This window comes from Poromitra crassiceps (genome assembly GCF_964638095.1).
Source record: "Poromitra crassiceps genome assembly, chromosome: 2".
In the NCBI taxonomy this organism is placed as follows: Eukaryota; Metazoa; Chordata; class Actinopteri; order Beryciformes; family Melamphaidae; genus Poromitra; species Poromitra crassiceps.
In genome coordinates, this window is record NC_139624.1 from 21,587,998 (window position 1) to 21,604,775 (window position 16,778).

The 16,778-nt window shown below is 46.3% G+C and overlaps 1 protein-coding gene across 1 annotated transcript; it reads left to right on the forward strand.

Moving 5' to 3' along the window:
- Nucleotides 1–12,943: 12,943 nt before the first annotated feature.
- On the forward strand, nucleotides 12,944–16,103 carry LOC310798914 (amphoterin-induced protein 2-like; the record flags this gene model as incomplete). Its single annotated transcript, XM_083661472.1, has 2 exons — nucleotides 12,944–13,032; nucleotides 14,573–16,103. 2 exons carry the CDS (start codon nucleotides 12,944–12,946, stop codon nucleotides 16,101–16,103), a joined length of 1,620 nt encoding a protein of 539 aa, XP_083517598.1.
- Between the last annotated feature and the right edge of the window lie 675 nt (nucleotides 16,104–16,778).

Sequence of the window (16,778 nt, forward strand, 5' to 3'; positions counted from 1 at the left end):
ACCTCATTGCCCCCCCAGCAATCGATGAGCCTGTCAGTGTCATATAGTAGTCATTGCCTCTCAGACTGATTTTATACTGTGTATCCTGGATATTTATATGTGCTTTTGTAATAAAGTGTTAAATCGTACTCGCCTCTGTGATCTATTGGGGAATCGAAAAGTACCTGCTTATTGGTGACACTAGCGCCCAACCACGGCCAACACATTGACGTCATTTGACGCTGGCGCCCCTCGCTCCACCCCCGCGCCCTTCACGGCATGGCGAGTATAAAGCAAGCTTTAAAGTCGAAGTGAACCGGAGGCGAATGCAATAGCGCGAGCGTCGGAGACTCAAACAAATCTTGTCTGAGATGACAGGGTTGAGAGGCGGACCACAAGCCGCACAATGCCAGGTGTCGATGATTTGATTTGACAATTGTGGGGACTGGCTTTGGCATTGGCCAATCATGGCGTGTTCCATCCCCAAATCGAGTGCGATTCAGCGTGTTGTCGTGCCACGCGAGTGGGATCCGCGGAGTACCAGGCAGCCAGCTGCTTCGTGCAGAACGAGCGGACAATCCGATGCATGGGTGCTGCCGGCCCGCCTGGAATCTCCGAGGGGCGACCCCTGACAACCAGGCTCTCAGGCGCGCGCCATTATCGCTATTGCTGTAAATACGATATTCCTGGAATGCGCGTTTTAACGAGCCAGTTACATTTCTTTGCATTCTTAGACATTACCATTTTTGTTTTGTGTTCATGTTTCATACAATTGGCCAAGTTAGTAGTTAGTTTATGGGATAGAAATTCTGCCAGATGACAGGCACTAGGCACCATTTCTTTTGGAAGAGAAAATTATGAAATGAAGATTTGATTGACAGCTGCCATGTCGTGATATGATTGGTTGAAATGGGGTAGAAATTTGATAGTACTAGGGGACGTCAGCAAACTGTAGATTACTGTTATCAATGAAATCTTGAAAAATGAACTTTTGATGTGAAAAAGTGTGAAAAACTAAAGAAATTCGATTTTTGTGATTTTTGTGTGTGCATACATTATTAAATAGGTGCACTGCATACCCAGGTATTTGAACTAAAAGAAAAGTTATTTTTGGGTTCAGCTCGACTTTAAGTATGGTAATACAAATGTACGCGCACAACACACACACAGCTACTGTAGCATGTGACAACGAGGCCTAATGAGGCCTAATCACGTTGAGGATGTGGGAAGCTGCTGCCCTGCCCCAGCCTCGACCCCGTGCGTCTGCTGGAAATGTTTGATCACACCATTTTAAGGGCAAAGCTGTCATCGCCCGCCTCGGAGTCGGAGGAAATTACCTCTCGGATAAGACGCTCCTCTCACCTTCCCTTTGCCGTGGAATCTGGGTCAAAGGCAGCGCGCTCAACCGCCTCGTCGTCTGCGGTGGGAACATTTCTCCTATCTGGTCTGTCGGTTTTAAGGGTTTATGATGAAGTCTCTCTTGTCAAGTCTCTCTTGTCACAGTGTAGGGAGGGGTGTCTCTTGTCACAGTGTAGGGAGGGGCGTCTCTCTTGTCACGGTTTAGGGAGGGGGACCGAACAGTGCGTCCCTAATTGGCTGTTAGTCACTGTGAGGGGAATGATTCTGGCTGACTGAGGGTCATTCATCAATATGAGCAGGGGTGGAAAGAGAAGCGTCATTGATAACAAAGCATCCTGCTCATGTAGGCTACAGCTCAGGTACTACTGCTCTGTTGAAAGACTTTATGCCCAATGTCTCCGGTAAAACTGCGGAACAGACTCTCGCCCATGTTAATAGATGGGCAATACATGTGGTACAGAAAAAATACGCACCTGTTCTATTTTTGCCAGATCCGCATGTGTCGTGACAAGATTACGGTGCTCAAGAAATTTGAATATCGTAGAATCTTCTTCTTCTGTTATTTAATTCAAAAAGTGAAACTTTAATATATTCTAGATTCATTACACATAAAGTGAAATATTTCAATCTTTTTTTGTTTTAATTTGGATGATTTGATAATTTTTATTCTTAACCCTGTCGTAACCATGTCGTGACTCGTAACCATGTCATAACCATGTCGTAACCATGCCATAACGACAAGTATTAGTATATACTAGTATGACTAGTAGACATAGAAACATTTAACAACCAATACTTTTTGTATCTACTTGGCCTTGACGTGTTGTGTTTTCATGAATTTGAAGTTGACTATCTTCAACATGACATTGACTCATGAATCATTGCTCTAATCACAAAACTTTCTACTTAGGAAAATTATAAGATATTCGTATTTTGCATAGAAAGCCTGAGGTTAAATGAATTAATTGTGTCCTTGCAAGCCTCCTTTGACTAAAATTCTGCCATGTTCCTTTTATACCTTTTCAGTCTGCCGTCATTAGTCCTTGTTGGCAAATTACCTTCCTTTATTCAGAGGAGCTGTTAGCCCTAATACCTTTCTCGCTTTCGCTCTTTGTATGGAACAAAACCTTACACTGGATGTTGATAGTTAAAGGGACAGTTCACCCCCAAATAAAAATAAAAAAAATTCTGGGGCACGGTGGCGCAGTGGTAAGCGCTGTTGCCTCACAGCTAGAAGGTCCTGGGTTCGATTCCCACCTGGGACGCTTTGAGCGCTGAAGGAGTGCGTGCCTGTCCGCATGTCCTCGAGTGCCCACCGCCCGGGTGGGGTCGTCAAAAAGGGCCTTTCTGTGTGGAGTTTGCATGTTCTCCCCGTGCCCCCTGGGGGTTTCCTTCATATAGGAACCCCACACTAAAACATGCATGATGCAATATCCTGGTCGCTGATGTGGTGCCTCCTCTGGTCGTTAGGGGCGCCTGTTCGGGAGGGGAACTCGTTGGAATAGCGTGATCCTACCACGTGCTATGTCCTACCGCTGAAGCTTCCCATGTCAGGTGAAAAGAAGCGGCTGGCTACTTACTGCCCATGTCTCGCAACCCGTTCTCACTCCGAGCGCGTAGCATATTGACGCTTTGTCCCGTCCCTTGTGCGTCGCTTGTTACTAACATGGTACCCTTGAGCGGCGTTTCATGTGTCGTTCAAGGGTACCATGTTAGTAACAAGTGATGCACAAGGGACGGGACAAAGCGTCAATATGCTACGTGCTCGGAGTGAGAACGTGTTGTGTCTCGGAGGAAGCATGGAGCCAGTTTCGGCTCTCCCCAGATCGGCAGAGGGTGGAGCAGCAACCAGGATAAATATAAATTAAAATTAGCACTATTGAGGGATGAAAATGGGATAAGAAAATCTGGGAAAAAATATATATATATATATACAAAATATATATATATATATATATATATATATATATATATATATATATATATATATATATATATATATATGTATATATATATATGTATATATATGTATATATATGTGTGTGTATATATATATATATATATATATAAAGAAGTTAGATCAAGAAGGGCCCAGATGGAGCCTGAAAAGGTGAGTCTTTAGTCTTTTCCGAAAGATCGGCAGTGATTCAGCAGTCCTGACCGAAGGTGGAAGCTCGTTCCACCATTGGGGTGCCAGGGACGAGAAGAGTCGAGATCGGGATGAGCGACTTTTGAGCCCCCGTAGCGAAGGAGGAGGATATATACGATATATATATATATATATATACTGTATATATTACCTGTTGCACTCAGACCAAAATGATCTAGATGGATAAATAGCTGATTATGTGATGAGTTATTTTTTACGCTTAGCAGGTCGTCAGACGCTTTTGGCTAAAGTAAGAGTCCTACCGCCTATGGTTGCCTTCTGGGAGTTTTTACTAGCTGATGCTGTTATTAGTAGGTAGTTGTTGATTGTGATGTGTACAAGTGCAGTGGTCTGATACTCTTACTGGCTGCTCCAGGTGTCAGTCCAATCTCCCCAAGCAGGTTGATTGCTCACCATCAGAGGTTAATTGTCCACGGTGTCTGCACTCATTTGGTCAGCTGCAAACACAGCAGAAAGAAACAACACAAACTACACAATCCTAAACCGATTAAAGACAAATAATCAAAGATAATTAAACCACAACTAATATTGTAAGCATGCAAACATCAAACCAAATGTAAAACATATCAAATATCAAGAATGCCTATCAAATCAAGAATGTAACAACACACACTTCAAATAAGAGACTTTCTGCCGTGTGACACCTACATGTAAAGACACAAAGAAAATTAACTTTCAATACCTTGCAAACTCATGGTCTGGTGTAAGATTTTTATCTTACACCAGACCATGAGTTTGCAACGTATTGAAGGTGAATTTTCTCTCTCCTTCTTTCTTACTCTGACAATGTATTCGACACTTTCCTCGCTGCGCTTCTCAGATTCGGCAGGATTCGATGCATGGGTGCATCCATTACATTAGAGCTGCAAACAGGAGCACAGCTTTGCACAGCTGTTAATGGACGAGTGAAGTGAAGTCGATGATATCTGCTGTTTTCATTCTGCAGATGAGATGGCAGCCATGATATTTAGGTCTGTGTTATAAATCTGAAATTGCTGTTATTGTTGTTCTTCATTAAATTCCTTTAGTAGGGTATTACGGTGTGAAACAGCAATACTGTGGAGAATCAAATCCATGAGAAACTAGATGTGTCACACGCTATCACTCACACACCGGCTTGTTTCAATTATTTATCTTGTGAATTTTTTATACTGTGTTGTTAATAACATTTCTTCCCTCCAAATGGTTTCCTCCGCCTCCTCCATCGCTGGAAGCTTGCTGACGTAGACGGTGGGCCTGACTACGTGAGACTAGGTCAAACATGGCCCTAACACATAGTTCAGTGTTATGGGGTTTGATTCCCATGGGGCCACACACACTCAAAATGTACTGTATGCACTCTTACTACTAAAGTGCTCTGGATAAAAGTGTCCACCAAATGGCATTTGCTCGATGATGTTATAAGCTTTGAAGATATTATAATACAAATTTCTGCTCCAATTTTTACCGACTTCAAATGGGAGTAAATAAATGAAGTTTCATTCCAATGTGAGAACTAATAGAAGAATATAAATGAGAGACCGTTGGGATGGCATCACACCAGCACCAACACATGACATAAGAGAAGTGTCCTAAAGTGGGCGCGTAAAGTGGCCCCTTCCCTGCTTGCCTGCCCTGCCCCTACTTCCTTTGCCCTTGCTCAGACCCAGTGGGGTAGTCTACGTGATCCGCAGGTACACAATATATACCCAGTAGGAAAGCTCCAGGATTTGAGTATAGGCCTACCCACTTAATGTACAGTGATACGTAACAATATAGGTTTGTGACCGAAGTTCACTTAACGGGTTTGTTTAGCAAATACTGACTAGATAAGTGCAGGGATTTTCTCCAGAGTTCCAAGACTAGACAGTCTCTCTCTCTGTTGGCGCTTGACAAAGCGGTAAGGACACCATTAAAGGTGCTTGACAAAGCGGTAAGGACATCGTTAAAGGTGCTTGACAATGCGGTAAGGACACCATTAAAAGGTGCTTGACAAAGCGGTAAGGACATCGTTAAAGGTGCTTGACAAAGCGGTAAGGACACCATTAAAGGTGCTTGACAAAGCGGTAAGGACACCGTTAAATGTGCTTTACAAAGCGGTAAGGACGCCGTTAAAGGCGCTTGACAAAGCGGTAAGGACACCGTTAAAGGTGCTTGACAAAGCTGTAAGGACACCGTTAAAGGTGCTTGACAAAGCTGTAAGGACACCGTTAAAGGTGCTTGACAAAGCGGTAAGGACACCGTTAAAGGTGCTTGACAAAGCTGTAAGGACACCGTTAAAGGTGCTTGACAAAGCGGTAAGGACACCGTTAAAGGTGCTTGACAAAGCGGTAAGGACGCCGTTAAAGGTGCTTGACAAAGCGGTAAGGACGCCGTTAAAGGTGCTTGACAAAGCTGTAAGGACGCCGTTAAAGGTGCTTGACAAAGCGGTAAGGACGCCATTAAAGGTGCTTGACAAAGCGGTAAGGACACCGTTAAAGGTGCTTGACAAAGCTGTAAGGACGCCGTTAAAGGCGCTTGACAAAGCGGTAAGGACACCGTTAAAGGTACTTGACAAAGCGGTAAGGACACCGTTAAAGGTGCTTGACAAAGCGGTAAGGACACCGTTAAAGGTGCTTGACAAAGCGGTAAGGACACCGTTAAAGGTGCTTGACAAAGCGGTAAGGACACCGTTAAAGGTACTTGACAAAGCGGTAAGGACACCGTTAAAGGTGCTTGACAAAGCGGTAAGGACACCGTTAAAGGTGCTTGACAAAGCGGTAAGGACACCGTTAAAGGTGCTTGACAAAGCGGTAAGGACACCGTTAAAGGTGCTTGACAAAGCGGTAAGGACACCGTTAAAGGTGCTTGACAAAGCGGTAAGGACACCATTAAAGGTGCTTGACAAAGCGGTAAGGACACCGTTAAAGGTGCTTGACAAAGCGGTAAAGGTGCTTGACAAAGCGGTAAGGACACCGTTAAATGCGCTTGACAAAGTGGTAAGGACGCCGTTAAAGGTGCTTGACAAAGCGGTAAGGACGTCGTTAAAGGTGCTTGACAAAGCGGTAAGGACACCGTTAAATGCGCTTGACAAAGCTGTAAGGACGCCGTTAAAGGTGCTTGACAAAGCGGTAAGGACGCCGTTAAAGGTGCTTGACAAAGCGGTAAGGACACCGTTAAAGGTGCTTGACAAAGCGGTAAGGACACCGTTAAAGGCGCTTGAAAAGCGGTAAGGACGCCGTTAAAGGTGCTTAACAAAGCGGTAAGGACACCGTTAAAGGCGCTTGACAAAGCGGTAAGGACGCCGTTAAAGGTGCTTAACAAAGCGGTAAGGACACCGTTAAAGGCGCTTCACAAAGCGGTAAGGACACCGTTAAAGCTGCTTGACAAAGCGGTAAGGACACCGTTAAAGGCGCTTGACAAAGCGGTAAGGACACCGTTAAAGGCGCTTGACAAAGCGGTAAGGACACCGTTGAAGGCGCTTGACAAAGCGGTAAGGACACCGTTAAATGCGCTTGACAAAGCGGTAAGGACACCGTTAAAGGCGCTTGACAAAGCGGTAAGGACACCGTTAAAGGTGCTTCACAAAGCGGTAAGGACACCGTTAAAGGCGCTTGACAAAGCGGTAAGGACGCCGTTAAAGGCGCTTGACAAAGCCGTAAGGACGCCGTTAAAGGGGCTTGACAAAGCATTGCTCCTGGACGAGTTCGGAATGACACCTGCTCTGACAAGATCATTGCATCCCTATTGAATATTACTTTTATATTCTAATATTAATTTATTATATTAGTGGTCTTTAGGCAATCATTTGTTTTCATAATGGATATACACTGGTTTGGTTTGGATCGAAAACCATTCAAATCGTCGATCTTGGTGGATCATTCATACAGTTAAGAGGCCAAGATTAAGAAATGTATGTCAGAAAGCATAAGAGAAGGCATAATTTGCCAAATGGTCCCACAGAAATGGTATCACAGACTGAATGTGTTCACATTAACGTTCCTATTTCAGCTGCAATGACACATCCATTACACGGCTACAGCATTTGAATTATGGATAGTCAGGAAATGACTACATTTATATCTGGCCTAAGGGAGATGAAACGCCTTTATCTGGATCACAATTATACTTTCAGCAGAATATTAGTTTACTGTGTAACATTATTAGTAAATAAATTAATAATACTATTAATTATACTACTGCTGCTGCTGCTGCAACTACTGATTAAATACCTGTGTAACTCTAGATTCCACTATTACATTCTGAAGGCATATTAAAAAGACTACATTCTTTAGTTAAAATTGGCTAAGTGTCTGTGGTGGTGGTGGTGATGGTGGTGTCTGTCTGTGGCGGTGTCAGTCACGATTTGTGATGGAAGTGATGTCATCAGCGATGTCACTTGAGCAATTGTGATGTCATCAGTGATCATCCGTGCCACTTGTCCTCTTCGCCCTATAGCCTACTTATACTCCCACCCAGGGCCGCTGGAAGTCATTTTAAGCAGGGGGTGCTGGGAGGAAGGGACTCTCGGTGGGGCCCGCTAGGGCCCCGCCGAAAAAAAAAATTACGTTTTTTTTTTTACATTTTTTTGCCATATTTAGAGGAATATCTCATTTTAAATTAACATTAGGATACTATTGTGATGTAATTATTCAGTATTTTCTCCTTTTCTCACTCATTCAGAGCAAAGAGGGAGATATATAGCATGATGATAATGCTCTATATCTCCCTATTTGCTCTGAATACACCAGTTAACATGACACAGACTTAACATGACAGAAATATTATCAGCAAACTTAATGACTAGACTAACTATTCTGATCTGAATGGCATATATCAAGAAACATTGACTCCTCTCTTTGCTGTATAGTGGGAGGTGCATTTTTGAGTAGGCTATTAAAATAGCATGTCAAGTTCACATTTCTTTATTGCCAGATTAAACAATTCGTATTGGTTGTTGGTTGGTTCAACACAACATGTGCGTGCATGCGCGCTTCTTCTTCTTCTCTATAGCCTACAAGCATGTAACTTCCTTGATTGTTATTGTTGATAATTCTATTTAAATAGGCTACATTTTCATTTCCCGAAACATTCTTAAACAAGAAAGGAACATAGTGCACTGCAAAATATTTTTAATTACATTTGTAAAAAAAAAAAAAAAAAAAAAAATTGGAAAAAATTGGAAAAAATCTAGGGGGTGCTGCAGCACCTGCAGCACCCCTACTTCCCGCGGGCCTGCTCCCACCACTTACACTTGTCCTCTTCTCCCTATTTATACTCCCACCACTTATAAAGCATCAGCCAGGGAGGACATGACTGATGACATCCCAATTGCTCGAGTGACATCACTGTTGACATCACTGATGACATCACAATTGCTCATAAAGAGAAAACATTGCATGGATGCAACTGGGATGTATCCTCAGCAGGGGCGGACTGCATGATCGGGCACGTCGGGCAAATGCCCGGTGGCCTGGCCTGGCCTGGCCTGCAATTTTTTTTTTTTTTTTTTTTTTTTTTGCAGGCCAGGCCAGGCCACTCACTGAACAGCAGGCCAGGCGCCGCCTACTGGTTTACTAGTGGTTTTATTACTTTATTCAGGGTTAAAGTGGGTGCATCTCATTGTAAAATTGGACTTGGCCCAAATTGGGCTTCAAACGGCCCAAATCTGGCTTCAAACGGCCCAAATTGGGCTTCAAATGGCCCAAATTTTTCATGCGTCGGCCCTTATCGGCCTGGCCTGCTTGGTATCTAATGCCCGGCCTGAATTATGATCCCAGTCCGCCCCTGATCCTCAGTGATGTACCCTGGGGTCATAGGATGTTTCGGGTCTCGCAACATCATACACCCTCGCCCAGGTGACCCAGCCGGGGCTGGCCAAGCCCCAACTTACGTCCCAGTAGCTATCCACGGTCAGCCCTCTAGGAAGGGTCGAAGGTGGTCACGTGGTCAGGGCCACTCAATCCGCTGCTCTGCAACTACTCTGCCGGGACCGGGGAGGAGAAGGGCTCTGGTATGTAGAGGGACCGGGCTCTGTGGGTTGCCACCCGGCCGGGCTCCTCCCTCGTCTCACCAGGTCTAGGACCTGTGCGCTGCACCAGACTCCCCCGCTCCAAACATCTCATTCCGACGTGATGGTATCTTGGTGGATACCATGCAGTACCAGTAATTGGTGGCACTGCAGTAATTCAAGTGACATCATGTAGCCCTAGATAGCCAGTGGACTTCAGAGAATTATGTCTAGCTAAATCTAGCTGAACAGAACAATTTACCAGTATATCACTCGAGTAACTGTGATATATTATGAGCCGGTGGCGCACAGTTGCCCGATGGGTGGGCGCCTGGGCGGTGTCTGTCTGTCTGTCAGGCACATTTTTTGGAGGCCGCTGAGCCCGCGATTTCCATAACTGCAGCCATGGCGCATCATCTCCACAGTCTCCACCCTAAAAATCGAGTGCATGAGATTCCTATTAGATAAATAATTATTCACCAGTGTAATGAGGTCCTCCTAACTGGGTCAAGACTGGTCCAACTGGGGCACAGGGCCAGCATCTGGGTCAGGGTGCAACAGGCCCGCGGCCCGGCCACCACACCGCCCGCGGGAGCAGAGCGTGGCATATTCTGTTGTAGCTTGTATGCGCACATGCATACCCAATTACGGTTACATGCTGCCACTCCGACGTGCTGCCACTCCGACGTTCTGCCACTCCGAAATATCGGCACTCAGAAAGGGGGTCTATATTCCCCGTTTTTCACTAACCTCTCCCAGCCCCCACGCCAAACCTAACCTCCCCCCATGCCCTAAACCTAACCTCCCCCAGACCCTAACACAAAACCTAACCTCTCCCACCCCCACGCCTAAACCTAAGGTCGGCATTGCGGCTTCTAAGGTGAACGACCGCCAGTCCGAATAATGGAAGTTAACGTTCGGAGTGGCAGGGCTTCGGAAAGGCAGAGGAACCCCCCCAATTACGGACCGTTCGTAAATTGGGAGCGCTGTTGGAATACAGCGTTCGGTTATCCAGAGCGCTGCGCTACACCCTCGGAGTGGCAGAGCGCACTCTCAGCACTCCGTCTGAGGAGATGGAGCGTCAGAGCGCCAAGAGATGATGAACTAATATGGTGCTAATGAATGCTAAAATGGTTAAAAAACACAGGGGAAGAGAAGAGAACGGAGGAGAGGAGCTGAGAGCAGATAAGAGTGAACTGTTTGTATGTGTAGCAGTTAGCTAACTGCTATAGTCAGTAGCATGTGTTTCTAAAACTAATGACCCGTTCGTTAATTCATACAGAAAGAGCACACTCTGCCTCTTTGAACAGCCGCACTCAGATCAGATTCCGAACGCACCCTATATATATTCAGTTGTTTGTTGTTTTTCCTCCTTGGAAATTTAAGAGAAGTTCAGTCATCAAGCCTTCCCTACATTGAGTGATGAGCATTAATTAGACAAACCCGACATGCTTGCTTAGCCTACCTCATGCATCGAAACTCATAATAATATGTGAGTAGCCTATTAACAATGATGTGTTTTGCCAGTGTTTATTATAAATTAATTTGGGATGCCTTGCCCCCGCGTTTCTCTCCCTCTCTCCCAGCTGTCGCTTGTAGACTATATTGTAACGCTGGGATGTGGACTTGGGGAATTGGGGAGGGGTGTGGGTGACGTTACTGTGTTCGGGGGAATTGGTCGTACGGGTATTTGGCCGGCTAGAAACGGGTTTGGGATTAGGGGGAAGAGTTAGAGTGGAGACAGGATGTTGTGGTTGGACGGACAGCTACATGACACTCACGTTAGCTGCTGAGCTGAAGTGACACTACTAGAACGAGTCTGCTGCGGCAGGTAATAAATACGCTCGGCTGAGTTAAAGAGAACTGTCTCCCATCTACTTTCTCCTGCTAGTTAGCCACCCGCAATGCTACAATATGAACGGCTTTGTCTTATTTTTTTCCATGAGAAACGGTACCGAGTCATACCAAAATGTTTGGTCAGGAGAGGTGTTGTTGGGTATAGTTGCTGAATTCCGAAATGCAAAAATAAATAAACAGATCAAAAAAAAATAAAAAAATTGATCCATCCATTCAAATTTGTATGACCCTTCTCTGGACTCAAATTAATAACGGTGTACCCTCCCCGTGACACAATTTTAAAAAGCATCACCCTCCCTTACCCCGCTAGCCGGGCGCTTCTCGCTCATACTAAGCATTAGTGCCCGGCGAAAGTCAACGTATTTCCCATCAAACAATCTAGCTCTCAATCTAGCTCTCACGTCTACTGTAGGTATAAAAACCAACCCTTACCTGAGCCAAACACGTGAAGTGAAGACGCTATCCGATGCCCAACATCCTCTTCTTTTAAATACATATAGTGGCCTCTTCCAAATTGTTGCATAAAATCCCCTTTTCTGTCTTTGAAAAACCGTAAATGTAGGTGCAATACCATTCCGGAAGTGTAGGGGGCATTACTGAGTAAACAGTGAGTCGTTGTTCCGGGTTGCTCCAGATGAATGATTTTCGGTTTTTCAAAGATAGAAAATTGGATTTTATGCAACAATTTGGAAGAGGCCACTATATGTATTTAAAAGAATAGGGTGTTGGGCATCGGATAGCGTCTTCACTTCACGTGTTTGGCTCAGGTACGGGTTGGTTTTTATACCTAGACGTGAGAGTGGCACGATTGTTTGATATTGTTTGATGGGAAATGCGTTGACGTTCGCCGGCGCTAATGCTCAGTATGGGCGAGAAGCGCCCGGCTAGCAGGGTAATAACACCCTTCCTATTTTGCTCCAGTGACCCCTTCCATAAATAACGAACGGTCCCTTATTATTACAGTCCCATGTGCGCAGCAAGGAGTTTTGGAGAAACTAAGGAGAAATAGGGAGAAATCATTTGCGTGGGGGTGGATGGATACTGGATAATATAAAATATGGCTACATAGCGAAACACAATGCAAACTATTGCAAAACAGAAAGAAAAAAACTTGATATCCCCTCCCCCTCCTATCTCAAATTAAATAGCCTACCTGCCCTCCCCAGTAGCCTACTCACAATAAAAACAAAATGCCCCCCCCCCCCCCCCCCCCTTAAAATGTCTAGATATGGTGGTACATTAGGCTATATGCAGAGAGAGAAAAAACTATGGGAAAATCAACAGAGTGAGGGACAGATCGGAGAGATCTCCCGCTATCACCCCTCCCACCCTGAAGATGAGCCTGCCTGCCCAGTCCGCTCCTCCTCACAGTGGCTACACACACACACACACACACACACACACACACACACACACACACACACACACACACACACACACACACACACACACACACACACACACACACACACACACACACACACACACACACACACACACACACACACACACACACACACACACACACACACACACACACACACACACACACACACACACACACAGCGACTCAGCGGCACAGAGCAGAGGATGCTCTGCAGCCAGCCTGCATGGTGGACAGCCCCGGTCAGAGCAGGACGTGTATACTGTACGGACGCACCGACAAGACGTCTGAAAGGTCCAAACTGCAGACGTGGAGGTGAGCTGTCGGCTGTTTTTTTTTGTCCCCGTTTGGTTTCAGTTGTTCTTTGTTTGTTTTCTGTGGGGGGGTTTCTCTTCCCAAAAGTCGCAAAGCCTCTGCAAAACTGTCTGTGCGAATAGAAGAGGAAATAACAGAAATAATAGATAGCCTACTTTATAGGCTACATAACAATGGAAATGTAGCCTAATATCCTGTCCCCGTACAGTATATCCAATTTCATAACCCCAATAACATTCTGTAACTTTTATTAGCCTACTGTGTAGCCTATTGTTTTTATTCTGCTCAATTCTGTAAAGGTAAAGGTGTAAAAACTGCACATAGCCTATAATTGTTGTAGCTGTTTTCATTTTCCTCTGATGGATTAAGTTTTGCTTGGCTTAAGTATAGATTATTTTAGGAAAACTGCAAGTTAAACAAAGTTTGATATTGTGTTGTTGTTGTTGTTGTTGTTGTTGTTGTTTTATATGGAGATTTGTTAGCCTGTCCTGCTTTGTTTAAAGTTTGAAGTGATAGATAGATAGATAGATAGATAGATAGATAGATAGATAGATAGATAGATATATACTATAGATAGATAGATAGATAGATAGATAGATAGATAGATAGATAGATAGATAGATAGATAGATAGAGATAACGTTATAAGGAAAATATGTAAGTTGGGAAATTAGGTTATTGCAGCAGCATAAATTATGATTCAAAAGGGAAACCACAAATGGAATATAAAATAAATATACAGTGAAAACAACTGTGGGGTTATGCATACTGGTGTCAATTTAAAGACATTGTTGTCAGACTGTAGGCTGGTTGGAAATATAGGGGAGGAGTACTAACATATTAAGTTACAGTTGTTACTACAGTTACTTACAGTTGTTACATACAGAGGATACCAGAAGCCACGACTGCTTATACATTGATAACTAAATGAATGTGTGCAAAGAAAAGAAAAGGAAAAAAGACATGCCTTTGTGAATGATGCTGTCATAATGCATAACTAATAGGTGATGCTCCAGAGCTACTCAGTGACCCAATTAATATCTGGTGACAGTCCTACTGTAACAGTCCAACTTGTTAGGGTTTCCTCACATGCAATGTAATTAAATATAAGAATATCAGTGAGTACAGTAACTAGGAATCATGATGAAAATAGCATTTATATGCAGAATAAAGGGGCCATGGTCTCATCTTTTAAATTACTTCTTAAAATGGAGTTCAATTGATATGAATGCCTTTTAAATTGTATTACATTATATTATGCTAACTGTGTCTAACTGTGCGTTCACACCGGGCCGATTTCCACAAATTATTTTACACAATTATTATTTTTTATAGTGCTATACACAAATCAAACTTGATTCATTTAGCACGTCTCAATTTCATACAGAAGGCAAATTGACTGTAAGATGTGTGAAGATTCATTCCAGCCTCTCTGGTTTCTCCAAATCCCTCTTCAGGCGATGACAGCGAGCAGCGTCTGCTTCTCCTGACATGTGTTTGTCCTGTGAGAGGGTAACCTGAGCCCCTGCTGCCCCGCCCAGGGGGACGAGCGTGATGCGTCCCGCGGTGTCTCCGGCTCTGAGCGAAGCCACTACGGCGCTGCTGCTCTCCCTGTGCCTCAGCCTCCCTCGCTCTGCGGCCACTTGCCCGCCAGCCTGCCTCTGTGCCAGTGACATCGTCTCCTGCAGCGGCGGCAATCTGACGGCGTTGCCCTCTGGCCTCCCGGGCTACGCCACGTGGCTGGACCTGAGCCACAGCGCTCTCTCCGCCCTGCCGGCCGACTGGCTGGCCCGCTCGCTGGAGCGGTTGGCCACGCTGATCCTCAGTTGGAACGCCATCGCCCGGATCGAGCAGGGTGCCTTTGCCCTGGCGCCGCGCCTCCTCCACCTGGACCTGTCCTCCAACCGGCTGCCGCTCCTCAATGCCTCCGTCTTCCGCGGCCTGGAGGAGCTGGAGGTGCTGCTGCTGTTCGGCAACCGCATCGTTCGGATCGAGCCGGGGGCCTTCGCGGGCCTCCGCGGCCTGCAGAGGCTCTACCTCTCTGGGAACAGACTGGAAGCATTCCCCCTGGAGCTCTACCAGGGTCCCGCGGGACCTCGGAACCTGACCTTCCTGGATCTGGCGTCCAACCGGCTCCAGCGACCGCCGGTGCGGAGCCTGCTGTCTCTGCCCCCCTGGCAACAAGCTGGGATTTATTTGCAGGGGAATCCTTTGGTCTGCGACTGCGCTCTGCTCGCCCTGCTGGAGTTCTGGGTGTGGAAACAGTATCTCCCCCTGGTGGACTTCAGGGGCGATTACCCATGCAGACTGGATGGAGACGACGCAGCGGTGAGGCCGAGCTGTGCGGGGAAGCTGCACGGAGCGTCAAATAACTACCTTGAGATGGCGACGCACCGAGTGGAACCTGGCGATTCGCTCAGAGTGCCGTGTGCAGGCGTGGCTCCTCCCTTCCAGGGCGAGCTGGCTGTGTTCTGGGTTACTCCCCGGGCGGCGGTGCTGCGTTCGCCGGGCGACGATCCAAGCGGCCGCCTCCTGGTCCTCCCCAACGGCACCCTGGAAATCAGAGGGGCGCTCCTGGAAGATTCTGGGACGTACGCGTGTGTGGCGGCCCGCGGGCGCCCCCTCGTCCTGGGCGTGGAGTCCCCGGAGGTGACGGTGCTAGTGGGGAACTCGAGCGTGGCCGGCGCGGTGCACGGTAGTGGCGCGGAGCACTTCAACACGGCGTTCACCACGCTGGCGTCCTGCGTGGTCAGCATCGTCCTGGTGCTGCTCTACCTCTACCTCACGCCCTGCCGCTGCCGTCGGGGCCGGCCCGGCAGCGGCGGAGGGGCGAGGGGCTGTGGCGGGCGGGCCATCCTCCTCTGCGCCGACCCCGGCGAGAGAGGCGATTCGGGGGAGAGGCGGTCGAACGGGAAGAGGGTGGCCTTTCTGGAGCCGGGGGCGGAGGATTCCGACACGCGCGGCATGAAAACGCCAGCGATGAACTCGGCTCATGCGAACACAGAGGGGATTCTCAAGAACGGAAGTAGGACAGTGGGACAGACGCTCACAGAGCCCGCTGACCTGGCATAGCTGGAAACATAAACAGACTGTTGTATTACGACAATCTGAGCCCAAGGATTTTTCACTGTCTTGTTTCACACTGCAAAAAAATCTCCACCTTAACAAGTCATTAAGCTTGTTTCTGCCAGTGGGGTTTGATCATTTCACCAATCAACTTGTTGCAACAATTGAGCAGAATAAAGTGTCATTTTCTTGACAGCAGTGTAGTGATTAATGTTGGGTACCGAAACCCAGTACCTTTACAACCGGTAGCCTACTACCGGTACCGAATTACAACGCAGACGTAGGTGCCTCCTTTACTGTAGGTGCCATGCCCGAGCTAAATCAGTTCAGGCACTGTTTAGGCACCAGTGCCATTTTAAAAGTATCGTTTTAGCAACAGTATCGGAAAAATACCATTAACCATACCAATAACCATCCCTAGCAGTGATCTGCCTTAAGCGTAATGTATGGTCGGACGTCAAAGCCGTGGCCGTTGCGTGCAGCTCCCCAAAAATGTGACGCACCATCGGTCGATGCAGTATACTATAACTAGAAGTATACTATAACTAGAAGTATACTATAACTAGAGTATCAGGCCACTACGGCCTTCAAATCTGGTTTGGTGGGACTCCGGTCCGGTATTGTGTTGTGTGTGTAAGGTCTGTGTGTGTTCTAGGCTTTTATTTTGAAGGTCGGCATCGG